The sequence below is a fragment of the Neodiprion lecontei genome, chromosome 1 (genome assembly GCF_021901455.1).
Source record: "Neodiprion lecontei isolate iyNeoLeco1 chromosome 1, iyNeoLeco1.1, whole genome shotgun sequence".
Taxonomy (NCBI): Eukaryota; Metazoa; Arthropoda; class Insecta; order Hymenoptera; family Diprionidae; genus Neodiprion; species Neodiprion lecontei.
In genome coordinates, this window is record NC_060260.1 from 35,956,341 (window position 1) to 35,971,550 (window position 15,210).

Genomic DNA, 15,210 nt, shown 5'->3' on the forward strand with positions numbered 1-15,210 from the left:
ACTCCTGGTTGTCGAAGTGCAGGCGAATTTTGTTGAATTGTATCGGGAATTGCATAAATGCAGGATGAATTCAGCTGTTGAATTGACTGTGTCATATTTCCGCGAGATAAATATTTGTAAAACGTCGAGCAGAACGGATCGGAAGAGAAAATGTCATAAAAATCGGGTGTCAGATTTCAGTACTACAATGACATAGTCATAGCATAGGAATACGGCTGGATTCCAGAGTGGTTAAAAATTAATTCCTTTAACCAGTCAAATCCGTTATCCGATGTAATCCACGTGCGCATTTCATAGCGTATTATATATACGGATGAGAAGTTGGAATCGTCGATAATGTTGGAAGCTGGTGAAAAAGCGGGGGATGGGTGGATGGGAAAGTACTCGAAGGGACAATAGAGAATACAAGCAGAACTCTCGACGTTCGATTTCGCGAGCGTCTTAACCGAGGCTGAATGAATGCCCCTCTAACGATGCCGTTCAAGAGAATCGCGAGGGAGGGACAAGAGCCGGGAACCAAGAGGAAAGAGGTGCGAGGGAAGGGGGAAGAGCAGAGGAAGGGTGGATACAGGGACTCGCGGCAAGAAGACGAGCGGCTCGACATCAAATCCGGTGTCACGCGAGTGACTAGGTCAATAGCACATCCCCGCTCGGTGCAATTCTCACCTTCCTTCATCCTCCCTTTTCCTTTGTACCGCCAATTCCTCACAAGCAGCCTGAACACCCTGTAGGCACCGGGTTATTTCCGTGATGCGCCCCATAGGGGTCCCTGATTATAGGCAAACCAAGGTACATATCCACGTCCTAACAAATGAGCATCGGAGCTGCTCGGAATGGACTTGTAGCCTGATTTGCCTATAATTAGGGGTCTTTATGGGGGCGCAACGTGGAAATAACCTGATGTACGCCACGTGATGATAAGCTTGCGACTGCGTGGCTCGGAATATCCACGTTTGAAAACAAACGTGTGGATTCGATTTTATACGGTGCGAAAAGAAAAGATAACATACATGCGAATAATTCCTGTCGATCGGAATAGAGCGACGAGAAAGAGGAAAAATATACCACGACGATCCCGGTTTCCACCCCCTTCGCGTGATTTATTTCTTATCTAAAAGATCTATACATTTATATACCTATACGTCTATAGGTAACGTGTGCACCTGGTACGTGGCCGAGACGAGGGATGAACGTCGCTCCTTTCTATACCTACGGAAGATACTTGCAGAGATGTGCGCGTATAGTAGGGGTAACAGGAAGAGAGAGAGAGAGGGAGAGAAAGAGACAGGGAAAGAGAAGCGCGAGAAGTTTCTCTGGTTAGCCGGTCTTTTTTTTCTGCAGTTTTATTCGACGGATGTGTTTTTTTCTTCTCTTTTTTATTCTCCTTCCTTTCTACATCTCTTTTCCTTCGTCTCCTCGTTTTTCCCCTGTTTCATTCCTAGTTTTTTCGCTCGAACGCGGTGATCACAGAGTGCGCGTCACCCTGCAAAAGCTCTCGGGTCATCGACCCCAACTTCGAGGTCGTCGTGGCTCGGCGAATGGTTGTTTCTGGTGTAAGAGGGTGCGGGTCTCGAGACTTGTAAGGGTCGACGGAACGTCGTGCCCAATGAATACATACGACGAAGACCGACTATTGTTTTCCTCCAAGTATAATTCTGGCCCTTTAATGGCAAAGGTCAAGAATGGGTGGAAATACTATTAGACGCGAACGTTTCTCTCGAGCGTGTTTTAGGCCGCGGACTAATTTTTTTTATACGCTTCGCAAAGCTCTCACACTCTCATGCCTTTATAAAACACACCGCGTGAGCTAAATTTAGAATTGTAGCACCTTTTAGCTGAGGGGGGAGGGAGAGAAACGAAAAAAGAAATGTATTCTCGAGCCACTTTTATTGTTTATCGCACGCGGTAAGACCTGAAATATATTGGTAATACCTGCAGAGAATAGATCAATGTCCAGAGACCGTTTTTGTGAACACTACATTTCACTTGAATTTCGGCATGGCCAAGTATTTTGCTTTCCGCTTATCATTCAATTATTTCACAGCAAGATGGAGGGGGACCGATAGCGACTCGAAAACAGGCAAGTGTCGCACCGATATATGTGTCGAATGAATTTTAAATCAACCCTGTCGTGGCCTCCCAGCTCAGTCTAGCGATAAGGTATATATTCGCGATATACACCAGCCCCTCGGTTGATCGGTGAGGAATTGCCTGAGGCTTGCTGAAAAATTCCAAATTTCTCCTCAAAGAAGTTGGTTGGCGGAGAAAGAATACTTTTTAACAATTGTTAACGAGACAGCCGTAAATTCAGTATTTATTACATTTTTTCGTTCAAAAGATTAAAAATGTTGGAAAATTTAGTAGATTTGTTCGAATTCACTCTACGGTGGTTTATTTTATTCAAAAAACTATTTTCTACGAAGTTGCATAAACGAACTTACGTTTCTTTCAACACACACAATTCAAAATTTCCATTTGTTGATCGTTACGAATTATGTGAAGTGTAATTATGTAAAATCACATATTTAGCGATGCCACATGATAAAAAAAAGAAGAAGTGTTTTTAAGCGATTTGAAATAAGACATTGATAATTCTATAACAAATCGTTTATTTGTGATTTCAGTTTTTCTTATTTTTATATTTTCGAAGAGATCTTCGCAGCTTACGATCATCATAATTTGATAAATAGTCAATGTACGACTATCTCGCAATAAAATTAATAAATCGTATCGATTCTCGGCAAATCCACCATCCTTAACTCTTTGTTCGATTATGATAAATATATCTAGCTGTTACAATCGGCTCATGATTTTCGTAGGCGTTAATATCGCCGAAATCGACGTGGATTATTTCTCACCGTGCGAAATGTCGGCTGAAACGAGGGTCGAGGAGCGGCGAGACTACGTGACCGCGAAATTTAAATATCACTAAGCGGAAGGAGATATGTATTTATACGGTATATACGGGTGCAGGTCTCGCCGCGAGGACGACATCGAACAAATGTTGGTCTTGTTACTAAGCCCACATCCACGGTCTTAAAGTGACATAATTTATTTAACACAGGGCGCCTACGCCTGCACGTTTGTGTTATTATATACATGAAAGTCGCTTTGCTGTTACGCTTACACCATTACCTTGTAATAATCCTTAATTAATTAACAGCTCGAAGAAATACTCTAACCACACCGCGCTGTATACCGAGCTGGCTATAACGCAAAACTCTGACACATACACGAGAACTTTTCTCATAAAAATTAAAATACAGCTTGAGTTGGCACTCCGTACGGGCTTGCCGTTGGTAAATATCTCCGAAGCCTGATAATAATCGGTACTCATGCTGCTACCACTTAGAATCGCACCGAAAACCACCGGCGAACTTGTATAATTTCAGCCTCGAATCCAAACTCTTTGGTTATACACGTTCAATGTAGAGTCCCAAAGCCGCGGAGCGCTTCGTGCAAACAGCAATTTTTCATCGTGCGGGCAAATATTTTTTAAGCCTTGCAAAGTACACGCACTCAGATTTGAATTTTGAATAATCTACGTCTGCTCGCTTCTGCATAATGTATATAACTTACCCCTTTTTATCTATATTATCGACTAAAATTATTACACGGCCAAAAGTTTTCTACACACTAATTAATTTTCACTTTGTTTGAATAGTTGGATGACATGAAGATTGAGTATTATATACACAGATGATCCCGGGTTTTCAAACTCCTCTTCATTTAAAAACTTGATGAAAACTGTTTCACGAATGATATATTCGTCTGCTTGATGCCAAACTACGCAACGTATCAGATTGAAAAATACCTGGAATTTCTCGCATTGGTTACACGCTACAGCATGTGCCTGATTCATTGTAAACTAACGCTAGATTTCTGCGATAATAAAACTGACGAAATCGATGTGTTATATTTGGATAGCGGGCTGTGATTGATTACGTCGAAATGCATCCAAAAATATTTTGCTGGAAAAGAAGTTTTCTCGTCGATTCTTATCACGTGTTTTACCTCATCGTGTAACCGGTTACCCATATTTTCACGCATTATTACAAGTTTATCTACAATAGTGAAAAAATTATGCGGTTCAGTAAGAAAACTTCATCGAAATACGAAATACGAAATGCATATCAATTGCTTGAAAAACGACTTTGTTAATTCCTTAAGCCGTGTCGTACGAAAATAAAAATGAATACATGATTGAACCTGATTGACGTTTCGCATGATGGTTAAAAAAATAATTCAAGTTCAGGGAAAACCGCGTTGAAACTCGATCGTTTGCGCGATGATTCCCCGTTTCACTGAAAATCCTAGTTGTAAATTGACGAGCAAACAAAAAACTCGGTGCGATTCGACTGAAACAATTAAAGTTCGCTCGTCTAGCAGCGCGGAGAATTGAAAAGCGTTTATCGGGAGCTTTAGTCAAGCAGGTTGCAGAGCAGCCAATGTAGTAGTCGGGTTTTCACGGTCCGTGGTTCTATATATATATAATACGCCCCATAGAAAGGCGGAAAACGGCAGGACCCAGCCGTCATGTATAATCCATTATAACGTAGCGGTTCGGTTTCTCCGCTGGGACGAGAAATGCTCCATCAATTATACCAGCGGGCACGGTGACAGAGCACCAAACTCTGTGAACCTGGAGAGAGGTATTTACACGGGGAACAAACGTTACCCATACACACCGAATCTGATGTCGGTGCAGAATCCTTTCCCCAGAGTCGGATTTTCCCGAATCCATAGAGGAGTTTTCCTTTTTTTTTTTCATTGTTACGTACACTTTTTCACAGATTTATGCCCCGCGGCAGTTTGCGGAGTTAGGTAGGTATATTGGCATTTTTTGACAGCCATCGACGCTGATTATTTATGACCAGATACGCGCGTCTCTCTGCATCGCGTACCTTCAATCATACCCGCGCATCTGTTCGATATTTTAATTCCCTCGGGGGAATCCGATATGTACTCACCAGGCATTATGGAGACCGTCTTCAACGCCCTGAGCACCCTGAAGGTCCTCAATCCCGCCAGGTTTCCCACCTCCATGCCGATCGTCGCGTAGCCGCTGGTTATTACTAAAAAATCCAGCCAGTTCCAAGGATTTCTCAAGTAGGTGTATTTGTTCAATATGAACCCCTTAGCGATAGACTTTATCACCATTTCCGCCGTATAAATCGCCAAGAAGATATACCTGCGAAAAATACAGATATTCCGATTTCAGATTAGTTATTCGTTATAAGATCATTCTTGTTTTAATTATTTCTTTTTGTTTTCTATTCGTACAGAAATTCGGAACGGAAGCGCTGAGTCGCGAGTTGAACGAGTAATTTAGTTTCCGAAAACTGATTGTACAACCTAGATTGGAAATAAAAATTTCCAATATCTGTATTCTCAATCATTCTGTTCTTGGAAAATTAATCTGTCCAAGAGGATGATAATACATCTTCTTTCCAAGCGTTAATAAATTATTCCTCGTCGGATTTCCCGCTGCCTTTGCTATCCTTGTCAAAGATTAAACCTTGTAATCAAAGTTGCTCAAGTACAATATCCGTACATAAAATTCCCCGATCCTTTCGCCAAATATCAGTGCAAACGATATACGTATCCTGGCCAGTAAAGCCAGCCGTATTGAAGAACAAAAAATATCACTTTCCTCGAAGAACTTTACAGCGTAACAACGATGTATTGGCTTCAATAATTTATCATACCGTAGACACCTTAATTAATGGGTAAAAATCTTTTAATGACAAAGAATCTTATTTTTCTTCTCTTCTACAACAGCGAAGCAATCAGTCTTTTTAATCACGTCTATAGAACCAGAGCATCAAAGCGGTGCGAATGCCAAATGAAGGAAAGCGAATCGTCGAAGCTTGACAAAGGGTGGAAGGAGTGGGGGGGGGGGGGGGGGTGAATAAGACTAATCAATATGGCGGAAATAGAAAATTTTCAACCAGAGAAATTACGATCATTTGTACCATGGATAATTGTACCACGAATACATGCACGTATTCCTTACGATAATTCGAATATCGAGAATAAATTACAAAACAAGCGTTAAAAAGCTCGTCAGTATCAAGGTGCCGAGATAATTTCGGTCGAGCCAGTTTAGGTAAAGTCGTGAAATTTATCCTCGACGATAAATCGTTGAAAAATCATGCGAATTGGTATTTACGCGTATTTTTACTTCTCGCCAATTACGGAGCCCTTATTTTATGACGGAACGCGTCGCTGCAGCGCGGCTCGTTTTACGTTGCATCGAAATCCGCGGTGCTGATGTGATCAGCGTTGATACGAGTCTGATAGCTGGGTAAAACCTTGCGCTATATTACACCCCGAATGGTAGGAAAAATTGTGATATGGCGTGAGCTGAATAATATTGAGGATTTTAAAGATAAGCCGAGCGCTTAGCGGCCTCCGCGTGCTCTTATTTTATTATACGCTATTATCAACGCACACAGGACGGGGAATAACGTTCGATAATATTGGCGAATCTTTGTCGCTTCGTTCGGAACGCATTACCGCTGATTATTATTAATCATGTTATTATACGGCGGAAATTTTTTGGTCACCAAGTAACTCAGCGGAGGTTTTAAAAGTTTTCAAACCTTGAGATAATTGCTGTACCAGTTTTTAACGGAGTTTATTATTAGTGAGACAAGAATTATTCACGAGTTCAGAAATCCGTAAACTTGGAGTAATCTTATAGAAGAAAGAAGTTTCAAAATTTGGGATAATTGAGGCAGAAAATTAGTGACACATCAAAATATCGTAACTATATTCGATTTTCTGAATATTAAGAATCGCAAATTTCAGAGTCATGCAATATCGAGATTTATAAAAACGATAAAAATTGGAGACCAAAAAATTCCTGCTATTTTTAAAACGATGGTGAACACGAAAGAAACAACATCCCTGCATCATTGTTTAATAGAACTGAATCCGAGTAAATTCAAATAACATTCGAATGGCAGGCATGTTTCATTCATGTTCACCGTAAATCATCGACGCGAACAACGTTACTGAAGACATTTCAACCAGTTTTTTCTCCTGATATAACTTTCGATTCAGACGGTCCGAATGTATTCTTAAAAGAAAAAGTTTCAAGAACCGACGACTTTTTCCGAATAATCACCAGAGGACGTGTTTTTCCCTCTTAACCAACTGCCACTTTACCCTAACGCGGCCCTGTGGGTATATACTAAATTGGCACGCGATCTATTTGCTCTACAAAAACACGACGCGATCAAAACGAATACCCACCGAGCAAAGGACTAGTCACTAATCTCGCTTCTCACCCCCGTGTCGTTTCACCGAATACAGGGACTGGTCAGGCAAAACTGCCTCGAGTCTGCAAGTGGGAAAAATTCGAGTCGCTTGACTGACTTTATTCCTCTCCTGAGATCGACGTCAATGATGTGCAGGGTATATGGACGAGTGCCAAATTGGTTCGAAATCACGTACTCTGGCTTCGAGAAAAAAACTAGCCCGAAGCTTGATGGACAGGACGAGGAGCCGCTGCAACAGCTCATCTTTAGAAGTAGTTTTTGAAGTAAATAAAATTAATTTGGACTCCGATCGAATCTCACGTGAAATTGTTCCACCTTTGCGTCAGGGTTAATCCCGCCTGGAATAATCATTTCACGCTTCTCAACAGGCAGCGATTTATCCCTCAAAATCTGCATCGCTGCAGGCTTCTTCCGCTAAGTTCACCTCTCTCTGCAGGGTGGATGATAATTGGAGCGCGGTGGCCCGAAACTTGCGACCTCAGTGCTTATCCTCGTTCAAGTATTCGCTGAAAGCTCGTCGTGTTGAACAAGAACTTTCTGCTTCACTCTGTTCGGCCATTGCAAATGGTACGAAATAAGTGTTGTGATATTTGGCTGCCTCCGTTATCACTCAGCGCTGTATATTGACGTGCAATAAATTTATTGCTATCTTGACTCGCGGAGTGAACGTGATTCCTCTTCGGCACTCAAGGATTGTCAATCTTCCCCTCCCACATCCTTTTTTCTTTTTTTTCCCTTATTCTCCCTTTCAGAGGATAAAAGAACCCGGAATTCTCGCACAGTATCATAAATATCCCTTTATATGTGCGGATGTATGCTTGAATAGGAATGCGCACATCCGTGAAGAGAAATAAGAGATGGCTGATGTCCGTCAAATCACTTGGGACTTGTGGCAGAGTATTGCCATTAGAATCGAAATGCAATTATTTAATTTTAAATTTTAAACATAAATGGTCACGTTCTGTGAATGTCAAACTATGGCGGACTCAGGTTCAGGCTTGAGCTTCAACTGCTCCTCGCCATCCACTGTCGTTATCGAAATAAACGGACCGGAAGTTTAACGGCCGGAAACAGGCGACAAAACCGATCGCCGCGATCGGTGTTCGTATCGGCTAATCTTCAGGTTCACGGATGATTGGATTCTTGTATGTATTCCGTAAGCCGTGCGCCTTTTTTCCCTCCCCTCATCTGCTGTCTCGACTTTGATCCCGATGGTCACATACGATGTTCGAGCTGCTTTGAGATATGCCGGCAGAGGTAGCAAGGAACGAGGAAAAAGATTGGCAGGCAGACAGGCGGGAATACGAGGGAGTAATTAATGTTCGATGCCAAAAGCGCGGCGCGAAAGCTGCAGGAATCGATTCTTATAAATATCTTATAAGGACCCGGGATCCCTCCGGAGGTTCGGAGGAAGATTTACCCACCCGCATTTATAGTTAACCCACAAACACGCTGCCGGGCTGTAGATGTGTATTATACAGATCGACGCGTCTGCAGTTGCGAATCAATTTTTGCACCTCCAGAAAATTGATTGCCCGGTGAAACGGACCGTCTGTGTTTCGACGAAAGATCTCGAGGATATCCCAGTGAAGTATTTTTTTCCGGGTATTTTACAGGAAATTATATTTTCTGGATGCTCGACCGGATATTCAAATCGGGGAAAATCGGGGATTCAACGCGAGCCTGAAAGCTCAAAGGAGTTCGCGGGAAAGTCGAAAGTCTTTTTAAAAATCGATCTGTCACAGATGTTACACGTTACAGACCCGCGGAACCGGAATTTCCGTTGCTGTGCGGGACTCGATCACTGCAATAAAGTCAATAAAACATTTCAGGTGAGGGTGAAAGGATAGAAAGCTAGAAAAAAAGATTAGAGAGAAAGGTCCCCGTATCGATTTGTCAGAGACGCGATAATCCGTTTCGTAGAATTTCAAAACGTGAGATCGAAGTACAGAAAGCCGAAATATTATAGAATCGTCAGAATTCTTCGTCGTCGAACGAATCTTCGACTTTATACAGTTGAAAATTGTAGGAAACTCATATCCAAGTTTTTCAAAACTCAATCTTTCTACATTTTTAGCTTCACCCAAATATTTCCACACACGCCGATTTTTTTTCTCCCCGTAAATAATTTCATCCGTCAACCAATCGGCAGCAGACATTTTTTTCCGTTCGAGTGGGGTGTTCGAAATTTAGATTGTTCTCCCCGTTGAGCTTTCACAGAATTGATGCGGACCAATTTACTGTACAACCAAATTTTAAAAGACGTACGAATGATCAAACAGTATGAGGCAGGATATATTCAAGTAGTAAAATTGTTACAACCGGATTTCGTGACGATCGTTCGCATCGAGGTGTGAATTGTTACCGAGCCTGAAGTCTGGTAATTTCCGTATCCTTGTATTAAAAACTGAAGGAGGAAATTGGACTCGAGGATCATTCCCCGAACAAGAATGATATTTTCAAATTACCGTCATCAGCTGAGCGCAGAGACTTGAGCATAAATGTCAGACGAATTGACCCGATGCGATAGTATCGCCTTAGTTTTTTCTTATACCTATAATATACCCGCGGCGGGAATTGTCCTGCAAGCACGAAATTCTCAGAGCCTGAACGATAAGCCTCGAGGATTTGGCGGCTTCCGTTATAGCTACTACTAAAAAATTCCACCGGAAATTTGTCGCGCCGCGATCACGCGCGTTTAGACATTTGTCACCTGGCTGTCAAATTTTCTCTCGACTAAGGTAAGGTGGTGCAAGAATTTTCCCCAGGGAATTGATTTGTCTGATAAAACAATGACCCGCCTATCGACGAGATGATAAAAAGAGAGAGAGCTAAGGAATTGCAAATCGAGTATATTCGTTACCGCAAATCAAGCACGCTTCGTCGATACCTTGCGCACATCACGTTGTCAAACGTTGAAATTATTCCCGGATGAAGCGAAACGGCAACCGGATGTACGAGCAGCTTCTGCTTTTCCTTGTAAAAGCTCCGCCGGATATTGGAGCCAATAATTTTCAAAGATTTTCAACTTTCGTAGATATTGATGCTTTGTCGGAGCCGCCGACGTCGTACGCTTGATATTGGATCGCCCCTTTGGCAGAAGGGATCGAAAATACCCCGAGAATGAACCTGCAGCGGATGAACTGCGGATAAATGCTGTGGCTCAGAACGTCGGAGATATGCGACGAAATTTCTCCAGAGGTGAGGATGCAAATTTTCTCTGCAGCTTTCTTAACCGAGCTCAGAAAATACCGGCGGGAATTCAACGGTACAAACCGCGATTCTTACGCCGTGCTTTAGAGCGACAAAAGAAAAAAAACAGAAACAAAAAAAAAAAAAGATAAAAACATGTTTCACCAGGTCCGGTGAGGTGGAAAAATGTAATAAAATTCTGCCGTGGTTGACAGGTAAAATTGTTCGCATAATTTTAACTCCCTGCAAGTTTTCCATCTTTCTCAATTTCGCTCTTGGTGCATATCAACTTGGTGTAAACGGAGTGTGAATGTGTTGCATAATATACTCACTCGGCTTCCTCCACGGTTTCAGTCATGGCCAGGAAGACGCAGTTTAGTAGAATTGTGGCCATGACAACGTAGTCGAAGTACTGGTTCGTACTCAGGAAGATACAGCACCGTCTCACAGGATTCCAAGGCGAGAAGAAGAACCAACTGTTCGTCGCCGTGAACCTATGAATGTAATTCTTGCGAAACCTTTTCGACACCACGCAGAACGTCTGCAACAATTGAAAGAAAAAAAAAAATACAAACTGATTATCCTCCATTTTCTCAAAGCATTAAAATGCGAAAAACCTGTACCTTGAATAGTAAAAAAAAAAAAAAAAAAAACTGATCCCACTTCTCGTCGATCGTACATTTTTCTCCTGAATTTCGCAGCTGAAAATGGATGTGAAATCAATCGGAAAGGTGGTTTCCGAAAACAGGAGATTGAAATCGTTTCAAGTGACGAAAATATCTGTATCGCAAGTCACTCTAGAAGCGGTTGATTCGATTTCTCGGTATAAAGGATGATGGAGGAAGAAGAATGTAATACTGTTAAAAAACATAATTCAACCAACCATAATAATAGAAACTCGATACTTCTACCATAGAATTATTATACATTATTATTGGTATATTGGTAATAAATTGTGGAATATTTTTCTTTGCTTGAAAAAAAATAAAATAAACCGCAAAAGATTTGTGCGCGTGAGACGAAAAGCTTAGATGCCTGAATCGGACGTTTTTTCGCTTCGATGTCGCTGAGGGCTGATCAGCGTGGATATATTATATTATAACAAGCTCCTCGAAATACGGAGACGCTGGTTCGGAAGATATCGATATTATTTTTAATTAACTCGTTTAACTTGTTAGATCGAGATCCGGAAGATAGGATCTCATTCCGGCGCCTAAAGTTTTCACAGAATTAAACTCCTTTCCGAGAAAAGGGGGATGATGTTCCGAGGCGTAAGACTCGTTATACCAGCGGCGAAGATGATCAACGTCATTTGTTATTTCTGATAGAAATAACTCGAGGGTTTGTTAATTACCACTCAAATTCAGGATGCTCTTTTAATTTATAAATTACAGAGATAATATACAATAATTATTGTGCCTTCTTCGAGCAACGAATTAAGGCACAGATATAAAGCTTTCGGAAATTTTGCATCAATCCTTATTCAACGGAGCACTCAAAATTTAAATTCAAAACTTCGAACATCGTAGCTGTACGGCTATCCCCGAATAATTCGAACGGCTTGAATAAACTCAACGCGAGGATCTCGATTCCAGTTGAGGAATAAAATACTAACTCATGCAGATGTAATCACTGTCCGCGTATAAATACGTCGCGATATTTACTGAATTATACGCGAACAGTGTAATATATTCAACTTTCCGAAGGCGAGCTGGGCAAAATCCGGAATTTTTATTGTCACAAAATATCGTCGTTAGAATTAGATCGTTAAAAAAAGAACCTCCATACTATCAAACACATCGATCTTATCCCGTAATCACCTCCTCCAAAAATTGTACGAAGGCTGAAAATTCTTTTCTAGAATTTTGGCAATTCGACAGTAAGACGAAACAAAAAGAGATTTCTTGTTAAGGAACCCAAGACACTCAACTTTTAATGTAACCCTATTTTGCATCTCAAGTTCGATTTTTTCTTCGTTGTCGTCTAGGCGCCAGGCAAGTTGCCGAGGACACCTATAAACAATGAGGCGGCGCGCGGCGAAGCAACGTCCCGATGGATTTTCCACGTTCCATACTTTGCGCCCTCCACCCTCTACAACCCAAGCCGCAGTTCATGAAGCCAACGAAAAATAATAAGAATCCGATGATAGGTCTAATGCTTGGAACGGTTGTTCCCTCTCCTCTGGATATTTCGGCAATTTCCGCGGTACGAAAGTCTCTCGTAAATTTCGACGATGGTGACGATGATGATGATGATTAGACAGTGTTAACGATGAACTGGGAAATCTAAATGAAAGCATTGGGATAATCACGACTTCAGACTCTGTAAAAGGAAGTGAAACTACCTGGTATTTTTTCTGCACTATTGCTCATATCAGAGTTCTCATATTGTGTAGAGCATAGATATCAGATATAAAGAGTTTGACGACGACGCAAAGTTTGAATATAGCTTTTTTCCCTCACTTTCGAATCAGACTATGCATTTATCCTGTGACCTGGTCGATTTCGACGTTCACGTATATGTCTAGAAATATCGATGTCCGCGTATCTCAAACGCGAAACAGGGCTCAAAAGCCCCATTTTATACACAATTCTGAAGAAAAACACTCCAATACATTTTCATTTGACGAGGAAATAAAGAAATGGCACGGATTCTACGAAATCGCGATAGTAAATTGTAGAATTCATGCTACTTCCTTATTCCTGCGTCAAATGAAAATATGTTGGAGTGTTTTTGTTCAGAATTTTGTACAGAACGGGGCTGTTGTGCCCTTCTTCGCTTTTGAGATACGTCGACGTCGATATTTGAAGACACGTACGTCAACGTCGAAATGGTCCAGGGCACCCCCTTAAGGGTAAACGAGGCTGCAAATACAACGAACCTAAATAATCGAGTGCTCCGCGTGCTTCCGACTTCTGTCTAGCTGCTGTTTCGGTAACACAGAGCTTGCAGGTCTGACGATATAGGTGGATAGGTAAGTATTCTACTCATGGCGGGTACCGCGACACTTTTAAGGCTCCGAAATAGCTCCACGGACTCCGTCTCTACTCTGAACGAGAGGTAACTCAATGACGTCTTTCCCAAAAGAGCTTTGAGGCTCGTGGAAAATGGAGTCGAACTCGCGTATCCCGGCTCACCCAGAGATCCCAACTCACCCTACACATCCCCGGATACACGTTTGGGTGCACGTGGGTGAGGATACGTCGCTAATGCAGCCAGACGCCTACCTGTATTGTTAGAACCAGAAGAGAGACGACGACGCGACGTCTCTGAAAGGCAATCCGGTAACATTTTATTAACTGTCAGCCATTCCACGCCTCCGGGAGTGTACCTTGTACCTTATACCCACGCTCCACGAAATATTACCGCTCCTTCCTCGTGTTCGGGATTGTATACGCAGTCATCTCCGTCGTTTTGTGATGCAAATTTTCTTTTTTTTTCTGCCCACTCTGCAAGTATTTTTCAACCCCGTCAGCGAGCGCCCCTCGCATACTAAACATATCGCGTCATCTTCTCTCTTGATCGATGTCGATTTACAATGTAACGAAGCTAGTTTTTTTTTTCTTCTCTTTTTTTCTTATTCAAATCGGATTTCAAATTCAATGCAAATTTCAAATAACAAATCGAGAATTTGTATACCCACGTTTTTTTTACAGATTCAAACTCCTGAATTTTTTTTCTTGTTTTTTTTTTTTTATTCGCTTCGAATCGTTTCGTTCATAAGTTGTAGGTACACATACCTCTGAATACGAAGGAAGAAAAATTGAAGGTAATATAAAGATTTTTCTGCAGTTCTGATGATATTCGGTCGAGACAAGGCTTCTTTCTTATACATGGAACCACTCGTTCCCGAAGAACTTGAGTTATTTCAATTCGTTGACGAACAAAGCGAGCGATTGAATTTCATGTGGAAAAATCACGACGAAAAGTTTTTCAACCTGATAACGATGGGCGTCCGAGTATATTAAACCCCACGCGAAAACCCTCGGTGTTTATTTTCTCGTTGATGAACCCACTGCGGGCACAACGACGACACACAAATGCAAACACCCACACACGCGCGCGTTTGTATCACGCGTGGAAGGTGAGGGTGTGTAATTTATATGGCTTCGTTAAGTGCAGCGGAGATATTAATTAATTTATTATCAAAGCTAGCGGGGGGTTTGGGCCGCCGCAGGATCCCCGCAGTTAATGTATCTCGCCCTCCGACCCCGAAAGAGAACTCTTCACGAGTCCGGAATTGGTCACGTGGACGCGAACTCCAGTATTACGCGCATCCCACGGGTGCTGAAAAAGGTTGCGCGGTGGGAAACCGTGCGAAAGTTTCGCCGGGGAACGAAACTAAATAAAAATGAAAAAAACAAAATAAAAATAAAAAAAAAAAAAAGAAGTAAATAAAAAGAGAGAAGGTCGTTCGGGTCCCAAGAGCCGGTCACTGTCCATCCCCAAATTTGCCCCGCTCTGCAGGGTGACTGGAGAGTCGGTTTAGCCGGACAGCTGATATTATATACTGGCTCATATCGGATCATCCAGATACGTGAGGGGCCGACCCACGTCTGTATTTGTCAGGCTAACAGGTCACGTATCTGACCATGCGAGGCCTGCTGCAGGCATTACGCACAACGACGAAACCCGTACATGCGATACTTCGAATAGCTGGCGGGAGATTCGGGACATCGTTAAACGGGAATTAGCTTCGGTTTCAACCGGCTTTTTTCATTTTCGACGGTTT

At 42.1% G+C, this 15,210-nt stretch overlaps 1 protein-coding gene across 5 annotated transcripts in view; it reads right to left on the reverse strand.

Moving 5' to 3' along the window:
- The window catches only part of LOC107225710 (sodium channel protein 60E), a 77,247-nt gene that overhangs the window by 22,215 nt on the left and 39,822 nt on the right, over window positions 1–15,210 (reverse strand). For all 5 annotated transcript variants that reach the window (XM_046735917.1, XM_046735926.1, XM_046735906.1 and 2 more), the window contains 2 exons: window positions 10,811–11,019; window positions 4,971–5,191 (listed from right to left, as the gene is read on the reverse strand). In XM_046735917.1, coding sequence (XP_046591873.1) covers window positions 4,971–5,191; window positions 10,811–11,019 — 430 coding nt within the window. The remainder of the gene's footprint in view (window positions 1–4,970; window positions 5,192–10,810; window positions 11,020–15,210) is intronic.